Consider the following 14,103-nt stretch of genomic DNA (forward strand, 5'->3'; position numbering starts at 1 on the left):
ATGGTGACATAATTCACACATCTACAATTCACCATTTTAAAGTGTACAGTTTAGTGCTTTCCAGTATGTTCACAAAGTTGTGCAACCATCATCACCATCTAATCAGGACCTTCTCATCACCCCAGAAAGAAACCCCATACCCATTAGTAGTCATTCCCCATTTCCCACTTTCCCCCCCTGGCCATAGATAATATTCTCTGACTCAATTTGCTTCTTCTGGACATTTCATGCAAGTGAAATCAAACCTATGCGACTTTTTGTTGTCAGGCTCCTTTCACTTAGTATATTTTCAAGGTTCGTCCATTCTGTAGCACGTATCAGTACTCCATTCCTTTTTCTGGCTCAGTAATACTTCTTTGTATCCATATAGACCACACCAGTACTGGACATTTGGGTTGTTTCTACTTTTTGGCTATCATGAATAATGCTGTTATGAACACTGGTGTACTAGTGTTTGTGTGACTGTATTTTTTTAATTTTTCTTGGATATCTACCTAGGATTGGGATTGCTGGGTCATCCTGTTACTCTATGTTTAACTTTTTGAGAAACTGCCAAGCTGTTTGCCAGAGAGGCTGCACCATTTTATATTCCGTTCAGCAATGTACGGAGGGTCCAGTTTCTCTACATCCTCCCAACACTTGTTACTTTCTGTTATTGATAACATGTTATTTTTTGATTATAGCCATCCCAGAGGAGGTGAAGTACATCTCATTTGGTTTTGCATTTCCCTAGTGACTAATGATGTTGAGTATCTTTTCATGTGCCTATTGGCCATTTGTATATCTTCTCTGAAGAAATGTCTATTGAAATCCTTTGGTTATTTTTTTTAATTTTTCTTTTGTTTCTTAATTGTTGAGTCATAATAGTTTTTTATGTATTCTAGATATTAGGCCCGTATCAAATATATGATTTGCAAATACTTTCTCCCATTTTGTGGGTTGTCATTTTACTTTCTTGATAGTGTCCTTTGAAGCAAAAAAGTTTTAAATTTTGATGAAGTCTGGTTTATTTATTTAATTATTTTTGGTGGCTTAAGATTTATGTGTCTAAGAAACCCTTCCCTAATTCAAGGCCACCCAAATTTATGCTTTTGTCTCCTTCTAAGAATTTTATAGCTTTATTTCTTACATTTAGGTCTTTGATCCATTTTGAATTAAATTTTGTATATGGCATGAGGCTGGTATCCATATTCATTTTATGTTTGTGGATGTGCAATTGTTCAGCACCATTTGTTGAAAAGATTATCTTTCCTCATTGAATTGCCTTGATATCCTTGTCAAAAAGCAGTTGAGCATAGATGCATGGGTTTAGTTTTGGACACTTACTTCTGTTGCATTGATGTGTATGTCTGTTCTTATGGCATATGCCACTGTCTTGATTATGGTAGCTTTTAATGAGTTTTAAAACTGGGAAGTATGAGTCCTATAATTACATTCTTATTTTTTTGGATTGTTTTGGCTATTGTGGGTCCCTTGCATTTCCATCCAAATTTTAGGGTCAGCTTGTCAATTTCTGAAAAATTGGCAATTAGAATTTTGATAGGAATTGAATTGACTCTGCAGGTCAATTTCAGGAATAGTGTCATGTTAATTATATGAGATCTTCCAATCCATAAACATGAAATGTCTATTTATTTCTTTAATTTACTTCAACAGTGTTTTGTAACATTTGAATTTAAGTCCTGCACTTTTGTTAATTTTTTACCAAGTATTTTATTCTCTTTGATGCTATCGTCAATGAAATTGTTTTCTTAGTTTCATTTTTAGATGGTTCCTAGCTTGTATATAGAAATACAATTAATTTTACATTGATTTTGTATCATGCATCCTTCTGAACTCCTTTATTAGCTATAATAGTTGTGTGTGTGTGTGTGTGTGTGTGTGTGTGTGTTTCTCAGGAATTTCTTTCTTTTTTTTTTTTTTTTTTAAAGATTTTATTTATTTATTCGACAGAGATACAGACAGCCAGCGAGAGAGGGAACACAAGCAGGGGGAGTGGGAGAGGAAGAAGCAGGCTCATAGCAGAGGAGCCTGACGTGGGGCTCGATCCCACAACGCCGGGATCACGCCCTGAGCCGAAGGCAGACGCTTAACCGCTGTGCCACCCAGGCGCCCCTGTCAGGAATTTCTATATACATGACTGTGGCATCTCCAAACGGAGATAGTTTTAATTCTTCTTTTTCATTCTGGATATCTTTTATTTCATTTTCTTGACAATTTCCCTGGCTGGAAACTTCAACTGCAATGTTGAATAGAAGTGGCAAGATGGTGCATACTTACCTCTTTCCCCATTTTAGGGCGAGAGCTTTCAGTATTTTACTATTAAATAGGATAATGTTAGAGGCTCCGAATTTTTATGTTGTATTGGGCCCTACCAGTTATGTAGCTGGTCCTGCCTCATAAAGGAGAGCACAGCTGAGCTGAGTATTAAAGTAGGGGTTGCTCAGCATATGAAGGGGAGGAGAGAGAACACCATTTGCAATATCACAGATCCTGGATCTCAGAGTGATTGAGTGTGGCAGGTACGTGAAGATCAAATGAGGAGGGAAGGAAACAGGTTGGAGAGGCAGGCTGAACGGAGCCACAGTAGACTTGCTGACTTATTAAAGGGCTTTACTTTTATTCTGTTATATATATATATATATATATATTTTTTTTTTTTTTTTTTTTTTTTTTTTTTGCCTGGGATACTATGATATTTGATACACAATAGCAGAAAATGGAATGAGGGGAAGTGAGACTAGAAATTGAGGCAGGGAGGGCAATTAGTGGATTATATATTCAAGACAATTAATCTAAATCTTGCCAGCTTTACCTTGGAATACCCATTTACTTGATTTTGAAGACTTTATCTTCCTTCTTTCTTTTTCTTTTTTTTAATGTTAAGTATTTTATTTATTTACTTGCTTACTTTTTTTAATAATATTTTTTATTATATTATGTTAGTCACAATACAGTACATCACCTAGTTTTTGATGTAAAGTTCCATGATGCATTACTTGCGTATAACACCCAGTGCACCATGCCATACGTGCCCTCCTCAATACCCATCACCAGCCTATTCCATTCCCCCACCCCCTCCTCTCTGAAGCCCTCAGTTTGTTTCCCAGAGTCCATAGTCTTTCATGGTTCATTCCCTCTTCTGTTTACCCCCCTTTCTTCTTCCCTTTCTTCTCCTACCAATCTTCCTACTTCTTATGTTCCATAAATGAGTGAAACCATAAGATAATTGTCTTTCTCTGCTTGACTTATTTCACTTAGCGTTATCTCCTCCAGTCCCATCCATGTTGCAGCAAATGTTGAGAAATCGTTCTTTTTGATGGCTGAGTAATATTCCATTGTATATACGGACCACATCTTCTTTTTTTTTTTTTAAAGATTTTATTTATTTATTTGACAGAGAGAGACAGCCAGCTAGAGAGGGAACACAAGCAGGGGCAGAGGGAGAGGAAGAAGCAGGCTCTGAGTGGAGGAGCCCGATGCAGGGCTCGATCCCAGAACTCTGGGATCACGCACCCAGCCGAAGGCAGACACTTAACGACTGAGCCACTCAGGTGTCCCGGACCACATCTTCTTAATCCAGTCATCTGTTGAAGGGCATCTCGGCTCCTTCCATGATTTAGCTATTGTGGACATTGCTGTTATGAACATTGGGGTGCATATGGCCCTTCTCTTCATTATGTCTGTATCTTTGGGGTAAACACCCAGTAGTGCAATGGCTGGATCATAGGGTAGCTCAATTTTTAATTTTTTAAGGGACCTCCACACTGTTTTCCAAAGTGGCTGTACGAACTTGCATTCCCACCAACAATGTAGGAGGGATCCCCGTTCTCCACATCCTCTCCAACATTTGTTGTTTCCTGCCTTGACCATTTTTGCCATTCTAATTGGCATAAGGTGGCGTCTCAATGTGGTTTTGATTTGAATTTCCCTGATGGCTAATGATTTTGAACATTTTTTCATGTGTCTGTTAGCCATTTGTATGTCATCATTGGAAAAGTGTCTGTTCATATCTTCTACCCATTTCTTGATTTGTTTATTTGTTTCTTGTGTATTGAGTTTGAGAAGTTCTTTGTAGATCTTGGATACCAGTCTTTAGTCTGTAGTGTCATTTGCAAATATATTCTCCCATTCTATGGGCTGAATTACAGACCGATATCCCTGATGAATATGGATGCCAAAATTCTCAACAAGATCCTAGCTAATAGGATCCAACAGTACATTAAAAGGATTATCCATCATGACCAAGTGGGATTCATTCCTGGGATGCAAGGGTGGTTCAACATTCACAAATCGATCAGTGTGATAGGTCATATCAATGAGAAAAGAGTCAAGAACCATATGATCCTCTCAATAGATGCAGAAAAAGCTTTTGACAAAATACAGCATCTTTCCTGATTAAAACCCTCCAGGGTGTAGGGATAGAGGGTACATTCCTCAATTTCATAAAAACCATCTATGAAAAGCCTACAGCGAATATCATTCTCAATGGGGAAAAGCTGGAAGCCTTTCCCTTAAGATCAGGAACACGACAAGGATGCCCATTCCTGCCATTATTATTCAACATAGTACTAGACGTCCTTGCAACAGCAATCAGACAACAAAAAGGGATCAAATGTATCCAAATCGGCAAAGAAGAAGTCAAACTGTCTCTCTTCGCAGATGACATGATACTCTATGTGGAAAACCCAAAAGCATCCACCGCCAAACTACTAGAAGTTATAGAGCAATTCAGTAATGTGGCGGGATACAAAATCAGTGCTCAGAAATCAGTTGCATTTCTCTACACAAACGATGAGACTGAAGAAAGAGAAATTAGGGAATCCATTCCATTAACAATTGCACCAAAAATCATACGTTATCTCGGAATTAACTTAACCAGAGAGGTAAAGTATCTATATTCTAGAAACTACAAATCACCCTTCTTTATTTTTCTTAAATGAAAAAGCGTTTAGTAATGGAAACATAAATACTGAGCAACTATTTCAGAATAATGCTAATACCAGTAATGGGGTTTACAATGTATGTTTTGTTATTTATGAAAAATATATTTTTATATTTATGATAGCCTAGAAAATTGAGATTAATGATTTTTTTAAGTTTGCTTTTTATTTATTTATTTATTCATTTATTTAGTATGTTCCGTTAGCCAACATATAGTACGTCATTAGTTGTAGTGTTCAAAAATTCATTAGTTGCATATAACACCGTCTTATATGGTAAGGAAAACTGGGGCCTAGAAGATGTCATTAGTAAATTCAGGAATAGAATTAGTAATTCTGGAATGTTTTGCATTTGCGTCTTACTAACCACCCTTATCCACTTTAGGCATTACCTGACACATTAGCAAAATCAAAATATACTCCTTTTCTCCCTTCCTCCTCCCTCCTTTCTTTCCTTTTTTTCTCTACTCATCTCCCTTTCCCTTTCTTTTACACTTACCAATAATTAGTTAATTCCTCAAAATTTATTTAGGACCTAAGAGGCTAAAATAGACCTGTAACACATTCCTTGTCCTTGAAGAGCTTTTGGACTGATGAGTGGCTAAAGTGAAGCAAGACAGCCATATTTCAAAAGAGAGGGTGATGTGTCATCGTTACCCTTCCTTCATGTGTCTGAATTTATTGAATGACCCTCTGCCGCAGCCCGGTCACTATGGCCTTCATTAAGATGAGCTTATAGCCTCTGTTATGTACATGATAGTGTTTAATAAATACTGCTCTGTTGAGTGTGTTTAGCTTGAGATGGATTGAAAGGACTAGAGGTAGAATTAGTGACTAAGTTTACAGAAACGGTAAAAAGAGCCAAAGAACAAAACCAACTAGATCCTATAAGAGTCGGACGAACTGAAGCTTCTGCCTGATCACGTATAGCTATAAATTCCTAGTCAATTCCCTGGATTCACAGATCTGGAAAGTGATGGGCCATTTGAGGGGAAACTCCTCTATCTTCCTTCAAATTATATAACACTAAATCCATGTCATTAAACAAATGATTCTAACCCTTTTTTTTCCCTTGCCTTTATTGGATTTCAAGTTCAGTACACATTGAAATTATTCAATTTTGATATCACTTTTATGATCAAATGTCCTACTTTTGAAATGGAAAGCTCAGTTGGCCATGTTCCCTGTTAAGTTTAAGAAGCTTTTATCATTTAAATAAATTAAACCTTCCAGCATGGGCTCCACAGAACATAATGAAGCACGGAGAAGAAAAGCTTAAATGAAATAAACCTCTTTGCTGATAGAAACAGTACAGGCTCTTGTGCATTCTACCAATAAATGTGTGGCTGGAGTCATAGCCTGATTGGTGATTTTTTTTTTTTTTTTTTTTTGGTTTTGTCCTTAATTTTTGTGGTGTTCATCAGCAATTCGATTTGCCATTGGGCAAAAGATAGACAAAGAGTACATCAGGTGCAAAGGTTCTAGGTTATTAATACTGAGGGAAAAACCCAAATAGATTTTTAAAAGATGATTTAATACTATGTTGAGATTCATAGATACACATTTTCTTTTCTTTTACATTGTTTAGTTCATGTGTTCTAGGAACACTCAGATGCTTTCACATAAAATAATTTCTTTGGGGGAATTAAAAAAAATTTTCTAGAGAAAAATCATTATCATTTCTACGTAATGATTAGGTAAAATTAATCTATATAACTTACGTGTTTATTGAGCAGGAAGTGTTTTCCTTTCTGTATGACACATTGCCCATACAGGAATCAGCTGAATTATGAAAATGCTTATTGTTTGCAGATCTTTCAATTGCCAAAGGCTAGTAGGTAAAAATTTTAACACTCTAAATAAAAACATCTTTCTAAAGGGCTTACCTAAATAAAATGTATCCATCTTTCCATTCTGTTATTAAGTTGAACCATTTTATTATATGCATAATTAAAAAGTTAAAGGTAAAAAGCGCTTCTTAAAAGGAGGGATTCAGCACAATATATTTGAGAATGCTCATGCTTGTAATGGTAATGTAGTATAATTACCATGCTATTTTTATGATGAAATGTAGTCTCCTTAGTAATAAAAATACATTGTTATTTAAATTTGGAGTTTAGGATCATAAAGTTATCTTTAAAACAATGAGAACTTATAGAGAGGGTCTATTACATTTAATGGTTTTGAAAAAAGTGAGTTACTTCCATTAGGCACCCCTGCTGTTTTATTTTCTTGGTCTGTAATGCATTCTTTATAATTTAAGGCAGGACAAAAAGCTATCATATTTTACATATACCACATGGTTCAACTGGTGGTGGTACCTCAGTAGATAATTAGTCTTTAAATCTTGTAAACATGATAAAATCATCTCTTCATTTTTTATTTGTTTTTAATTTCAGTGCTTGTTACCTTGCATTAAAAAAGCGTGGCATTGTCACCAACTGGAAAATAAGTTCTTAATGGATTTGTTATTGCATCCTTACAATGGAATTGAAGATAGGTTCTTGTTTAAGTTCTTTAATGATTGATTTGTGGGCCAACATTTGCTAATATCTACTTGTGCCCAGCAGTGGGCGAGGTGCTGAGGATGCCGGGAGGTAGATGATGTAGTGTTTGGCTCCAAATAAGGAAATAAGAGTAGACATTAATGATCAATTACAATAATACAGATAACATTGATTCATTGTTTAGAGAGTGAAAAATAATTTCTAGAAAGTAGAAAATCTTCCTATTTGTAGTATGTTCTATTCATAGACCTATTACGGACATACTTTGCTGAATGTATGAGAGGTTACTGAATTAATGAATAATATTTACTTATTGAGGACTTCCAGTGTGACACTGTTGTAGTGACTAGAGACACAGCACGTAACAAAAGAGACAAAAATCCCTGCCCCCATAAACAAATGAATCTAGGCAGGAGTGGGATCAAGAATGGTATTAGAGTCCAGGGAAAATTACACTTATTGACCCGCCCTGCCTCGCGCTTTTGGTAAAGGTAATATATTCAAGCAGAAGAAAGTTAGAAGAAAACACAAGAGCTGCCTTGAAGAAAGCAAGAAGCTACAAAATGGCAGCATGTATTTTAAAGGGAAATAGAGTGAAGCCAGCCTACTGACTTTGCCTTTGAGAATGAGGAGAGCTTAGAGGCTGCCTCTCCCAATACCCTCCCCAGCTATCAGTTACCCAGCAAGCACAGATCTGCCGTCCTTTCTTCAAGTCACTGCTTTCAGGGATGTTTCTCCATGGCAAACGTTCTGTGAAGGGTTATCTGTTGGGTGTGAAACTGCTGTATCATTCCCTACTTTACCCACTCAACTATCCACATCTCTGTGGGGCCCAGGAGGAAGTATCAAAATTACCTTACAGAGCTGCAGTAGAGTGTAATGGTTAGGACGGTTGGCAGGTGGACTTCTTGGATTTATCCTGGCCACTTACTCCTTGGGTGACCTGAGGCAGACCACCAAATCAACTCTCCACGCCTCAGTTTGCTCTCCTGTAACATGAGAATAATAGGGCCTATATCAAAGAGTAGTTATGAGAGTTAAATGAGATAATACATGTGCGGAAGTGACCCTTTGCTATATGCATACTTTTAATAACTATTTTTCAATAAGTCATAATTTCCATTCTACAGCCAAAAGAAATAAAATAAATTTCATCTCATTCAGTAAACTCCATCTAACCCAGTAATTTTTTAAAAGTCACCTCTGGCTTAAAAGCCTGGTTATGGTAAGTAGTTGATAAAATCCAAGTATTATTGTTTTTAATTGGGCTCCAGGTCCAATTCTGTAGCTTGGGTAAGAAGTTTCCTCATGACCCTGTCTTCCCAGCCCTCCCTCTGCACCTGCTTCCACTTTCACTGGGCTCATGATTGCCTGTGGGCCTGCTACTAAGGGAAGAGGGGTCCACTTCACACCCAGCACTTGTCTGTGAGACCTGGAGGGCTTGTGGGTAACTCTTCAGAGTGTTGGCCTTTGAGCTGGCTGCACCAACTACTGGCCACTATTTATTGTATGCCATATTAAATGGTCTGAGCCCTGGCAGCAGGTGTCCTACAGAGTGCAGTAACTTCTCCCACTTCATGAAGTACCTTTGCCTCATCTGGCTTCTCTGGGGCTGAAATCACAACTGTCTACCTTCTGTAGTTCCTAGGCCCATGGGGGTCCTAGCCATGCCCATTGAGGCTCACAAGAAGTGTGGGTAGAAACAAAGAAGCAAACCTTTCCTCTCTAAAGAGGGTGTATGCTTTTCTAGCAGGCTTTGTTGGCTCTTGAGAGTAAATGTATGGGTCCTGATGTCTGCAAACTCCAGATGAGAAGTCAGGGCATGTTTCAATGTGCATAAGTTCCCCTCAAGCTCCGGGGGCTACGACTAGAAATACCTCATCTCCTATCCCCCTGGAGTGGGGAGATGGAGGGAAAGGAACAATGTGCAGCACTTAGGATTCTGATATCCCAAATCCCTCTTCTTTCTTTCTCAATTCCTTTTATATTTTCATGGTGGCCAAATGTGCCAACCCAGTTCTATCTCATTTGTCCCGTGATACAGACTGGCTGTGTGGCTCTGTGACAGGACTCCCTTTGTTCTAGGTAGTTTGGCATTTGGAGTCTCTGTTCTCAGCTTAATTGTAGGTGTCTAGACACCTTTGTTTGCTCTTGGTTTGTGGGGAGGGGCCAGGTGGTGGTCAGGGAAACTGCCAAAGGCTTATTTTATAGATGTATTACATGGGCTTAAATCACTAAACACTCTAAACTTGCTAAGCACACAATAATTGTAAGCAATAGTTAGCCATTATATTGAAATTTTAAAACATAAAGCTCTAGCCTAAGATACCAACAAATTCTCAGTTCCAGGGACACCAAATATTTTAATTTCTAAAAACTGTGAACTTCACACAGCAGTACACATGGACACTATGGAGATAGTAATATTTTTGTCTCTTATATACCAGTAGTGTTGCCAAATTTAGTAAACAAAAATACAGGACATGCAGTTAAATTTAATTTCAGGTAAACAACAAATACGTTTTAAAGTATAAATATGTCCCATTCATATAAATAATGTCTGATTTTTCCATATAAGTATGTCCCAAATATTGCATGGATATCCTGCATTTTATCTAACATTCTTATGTACCAATCACCTGCCTTCCTTCATTGAGAGTTTGAAAAAGATCCTTTTACTGTAAATGAAAGGTGACTCAGTTACTACATTCGCACCAAGGCTGTATCTAGCCAAGGCTAAGGTGCTTTTAAAAAAACAAAAGGTCAGAGTTGAGTGGGAAGGAGGCCAGTGGCCAGTCATTTGTCCCCTCATGTTGGTTCCTAAACCAAACTGAGTACCTTTTCGATAAAAAGGGATGGAAAAAAGAATATGGTATCTGTGTTTCCATGTTTCAATCTATCTCATTCCAATAATATCTTGAAGGCTCAGCATAAGCTCTGTTTACTTAGGAAGTATGAGAAACATGTCAACCCTTTGAAAAACTTCTAATTAAACTGCAGGAGCTTTGATGTTAGACTTTCAGATTTGTATTACATCATTTAAAAAGATCCAATTTCGGGGTGCCTGGGTGGCTCCGTCAGGCATCTGCCTTCAGCTCAAGTCATGATCCCAGAGTCCTGGGATAGAGCCCTGTGTCGGGGTCTCTACTTAGTGGGGAGCCTGCTTCTCCCTCTCCCACTGCTGCTCCCCCTGCTTGTGCTTGCTCGCTCTCTGTCAAATAAATAAATAAAATCTCATGTGCCACCAGAGAGGGAAAAACATGCTGGTCTTTATAGACAGTTATCGAGTTTAGAGAAGATTTATTGTAAAATACAAATCATTAGCACTTGATAAGCTGTATGCAGTGCCTCAGTCTCAATTTAGAAAGTGTGCTCTTGGAGAATTGCTGTGTCTCTGACTTTTCTGGTAAATGACCATCACTCGTATTGGTCTCTAGTATAAATCGATGTTTGTATGTTACTCTGGAAGCTGCTGAATCTTCAAGAGGTGATGGAATTGGTTTCAAATAGAAAGTATTTTATGAGAGTTCAATGGAGAGAACCAACATACTTTGCGTGTCTTTTATATGCCGTGGACTTCACGGGTATCTCCAGTCTAACCAGTAAGTTAATGAGAGAGGGTGCCGAGGTCAGTAATTTCGCCAGCCTCATAAAATGACCTGATTCTGAGAGCGCTGTATCTAATATAACTCCTTTCTGAATTTTCCTTATAGCCCTCACCTGCAGTTATTTTGTTCTTCAGAAGGAGACTGAGCAAAAAATCTCTGATAATATGAGTGGTGATTTCTTACATGGTGAACACTTTTACTTCTCTTGATGGAGTTATAAGTTCTTCCCGGTATTATTTTCAAAAGACATTTTGAATGAAATTTATGTGTACTTATTTGTGGTTACCTATCTAAGAGCACATGCACTATGTATTTAATTCTATAGTTAAAATTCACCCCCAAAATTAAAAAAAAAACGAATTCAAAGAATACATGCACCCCTCTTTATTGCAATATTATTTTCAATAGCTAAATTATGGAAGCAACCCCAGTGTCCACTGGTAGATAAATGGATAAAGACAGTGTGGTATACATATACAATAAAATATTATTCAGCCATTAACAAAGAATATATTGCCAATTGCAACAACATGGATGGAGGTAGAGAGTATAATGCTAAGTGAAATAAGTTGGCTGGAGAAAGACAAATACCATATGATTTCACCCAAATGTGGAATTTAAGAAACAAATGAGCATAGGGGAAAAAAAAAAGATAGAGAGAGAAAGAGAGATAAACCAGGAAACAGCCTCTTAACTATAGAGAACAAACTGATGGTTACCAGAGGGGAGGGGGATGGGTGAAACAGGTGATGGGGATTAAGGAGTGCACTTGTGATGGGTGCTGGGTGATGTGTGGAAGTGTTGAATCACTGTGTTGTACACTTGAAACTAACAGAACATTGTATGTTAACAATACTGGAATTAAAAAACTTAATAAAAAAACTTCTGGAAATATGCACAGAAAGCTATTAACAATATCTAGTTCTGAGGCAACAAACTGAAGTCTGAATGGGAGAAACACTTAACACTGAAATTGTTTATAATATTTCAAAAGGTAAGAACACCCTGTATGTAGGTTGGAATAATGATAAAAGAAAAACAAATACTAACAGTAAAAAAACAATTTTAAAGAATATTGAAATTTGAAGAGTCCAATCTCCCACCCCGTGATAGTATTACATGGACAACATCCTTACTTCTTTTTGGATATTTTAGTGGTGTGACGTTCACCAGTTTTCAAGGCTGTTTATTCAGTGAATAAATAGCAGTTTAGAATGAAGTATATATTGAGCTGGTATTTACCTCTCAGGAATTTTACTTACAGATCCTAGTTCCCCCCTCTGCAGCCACCTAAATAAATGTAATCCCTCCTGCCACCCAACACAGGTGCTATGTTAGTAAAACCTCTAATGTTTTGATACTTTAATAGCCTGGAACTCATAATTTGACCCCTAAGCAGAGGATGTTATTAAAAATGGTATGGAATATATTCGTATATAAAAGGAAAACATACAGGAAATAGTGATGTATTCCTGGGAAATTTAATGTATTTCCTTAAACACATATGCATACACACATATAATATACTAACATACATATTTATATATTTTCTATTAAACGAGAACATAAACTAGAAAGCAAGTACCTCTCTTCATTTGTCTCTCCATTCCATTGCCTCTTCCGTATGCAAGCGAGCAGGACGACCCGAGCTAAGTCAGTGCTCCTACGGGGAGTTTCAGTCTACTGCATCTGTTAGATGGCCTTGGGTATTTTTTCCCTTCTGAAGTGATACTACCCTGAGTTCAAGAGTTTCCTCAGCAAAACAAAGTTTATCCAGCATCCTGTCACACAATTATAAGTCCATCTATGTTTATAATCATGTTCTGGACGTCTCTCCCCCTCCACAGATCATTTTCCGGAAGATCAGTGACGTGAAGAAAGAGGAAGAGGAGCGCCTCAGGCAGAAGAACGAGGTCACCCTCAGCATCCCCGTGGACCACCCAGTCCGGAAGCTCTTCCAGAAGTTCAAGCAGCAGAAGGAGCTGCGGAATCAGGGGTCCACCCAGAGCGACCCCGAGCGGAACCAGCTCCAGGTGGAGAGCCGCTCCTTACAGAACGGAGCCTCCATCACGGGCACCAGTGTGGTCACCGTGTCGCAGATCACACCCATCCAGACGTCTCTGGCCTACGTGAAAACCAGCGAGTCCCTCAAGCAAAACAACCGCGATGCCATGGAGCTCAAGCCCAATGGTGGTGCTGACCCCAAATGTCTCAAGGTCAACAGCCCCATCAGGATGAAGAACGGAAATGGGAGGGGATGGCTGCGACTCAAGAATAACGTGGGGGCGCACGAGGAGAAAAAGGAAGACTGGAATAACGTCACGAAAGCCGAGTCGATGGGGCTGTTGTCAGAGGACCCCAAGGGCAGCGATTCCGAGAACAGCGTTACCAAAAACCCATTAAGGAAAACAGATTCTTGTGACAGTGGGATTACAAAAAGTGACCTTCGTCTGGATAAGGCCGGAGAGGCCCGAAGTCCGCTGGAGCACAGCCCGATTCAGGCCGATGCCAAGCACCCCTTTTATCCCATCCCAGAGCAGGCCTTACAAACCACACTGCAGGAAGTCAAGCACGAACTCAAAGAGGACATTCAGCTGCTGAGCTGCAGAATGACTGCCCTGGAAAAGCAGGTGGCAGAAATTTTAAAAATACTCTCCGAAAAAAGCGTGCCCCAGACCTCTTCTCCCAAATCCCAAATGCCACTCCAAGTACCTCCCCAAATACCATGTCAGGATATTTTTAGTGTTTCAAGGCCTGAGTCACCTGAATCTGACAAAGACGAAATCCACTTTTAATATACATACATATATATTTGTTAATATATTAAAAACAGTATATACATCTATATACATATGTGCGTATATACAGTATATACATATATATATTTTCACTTGCTTTCAATATGATGAACACAATATGGATTTTGATATGTAAATATTGCATGTCCAGCTGGATTCTGGCCTGCCAAAGAAGATGATTATTTAAAATATAGATATTGCTTGTATATTATGCAGTTGACTGCATGCACACTTTACATTTATTTAT

At 38.3% G+C, this 14,103-nt stretch overlaps 1 protein-coding gene across 1 annotated transcript in view; it reads left to right on the forward strand.

The window, feature by feature from the left end:
* The window catches only part of KCNH5 (potassium voltage-gated channel subfamily H member 5), a 277,122-nt gene extending 263,269 nt beyond the window's left edge, over positions 1-13,853 (forward strand). Inside the window, exon 11 of the mRNA XM_026486888.2 lies at positions 12,906-13,853. Within this exon, the coding sequence (XP_026342673.1) occupies positions 12,906-13,853 (948 nt within the window). The remainder of the gene's footprint in view (positions 1-12,905) is intronic.
* The last annotated feature ends 250 nt before the right edge of the window (positions 13,854-14,103 follow it).

Source organism: Ursus arctos, unplaced genomic scaffold (assembly GCF_023065955.2).
Source record: "Ursus arctos isolate Adak ecotype North America unplaced genomic scaffold, UrsArc2.0 scaffold_25, whole genome shotgun sequence".
Lineage (NCBI taxonomy): Eukaryota > Metazoa > Chordata > Mammalia > Carnivora > Ursidae > Ursus > Ursus arctos.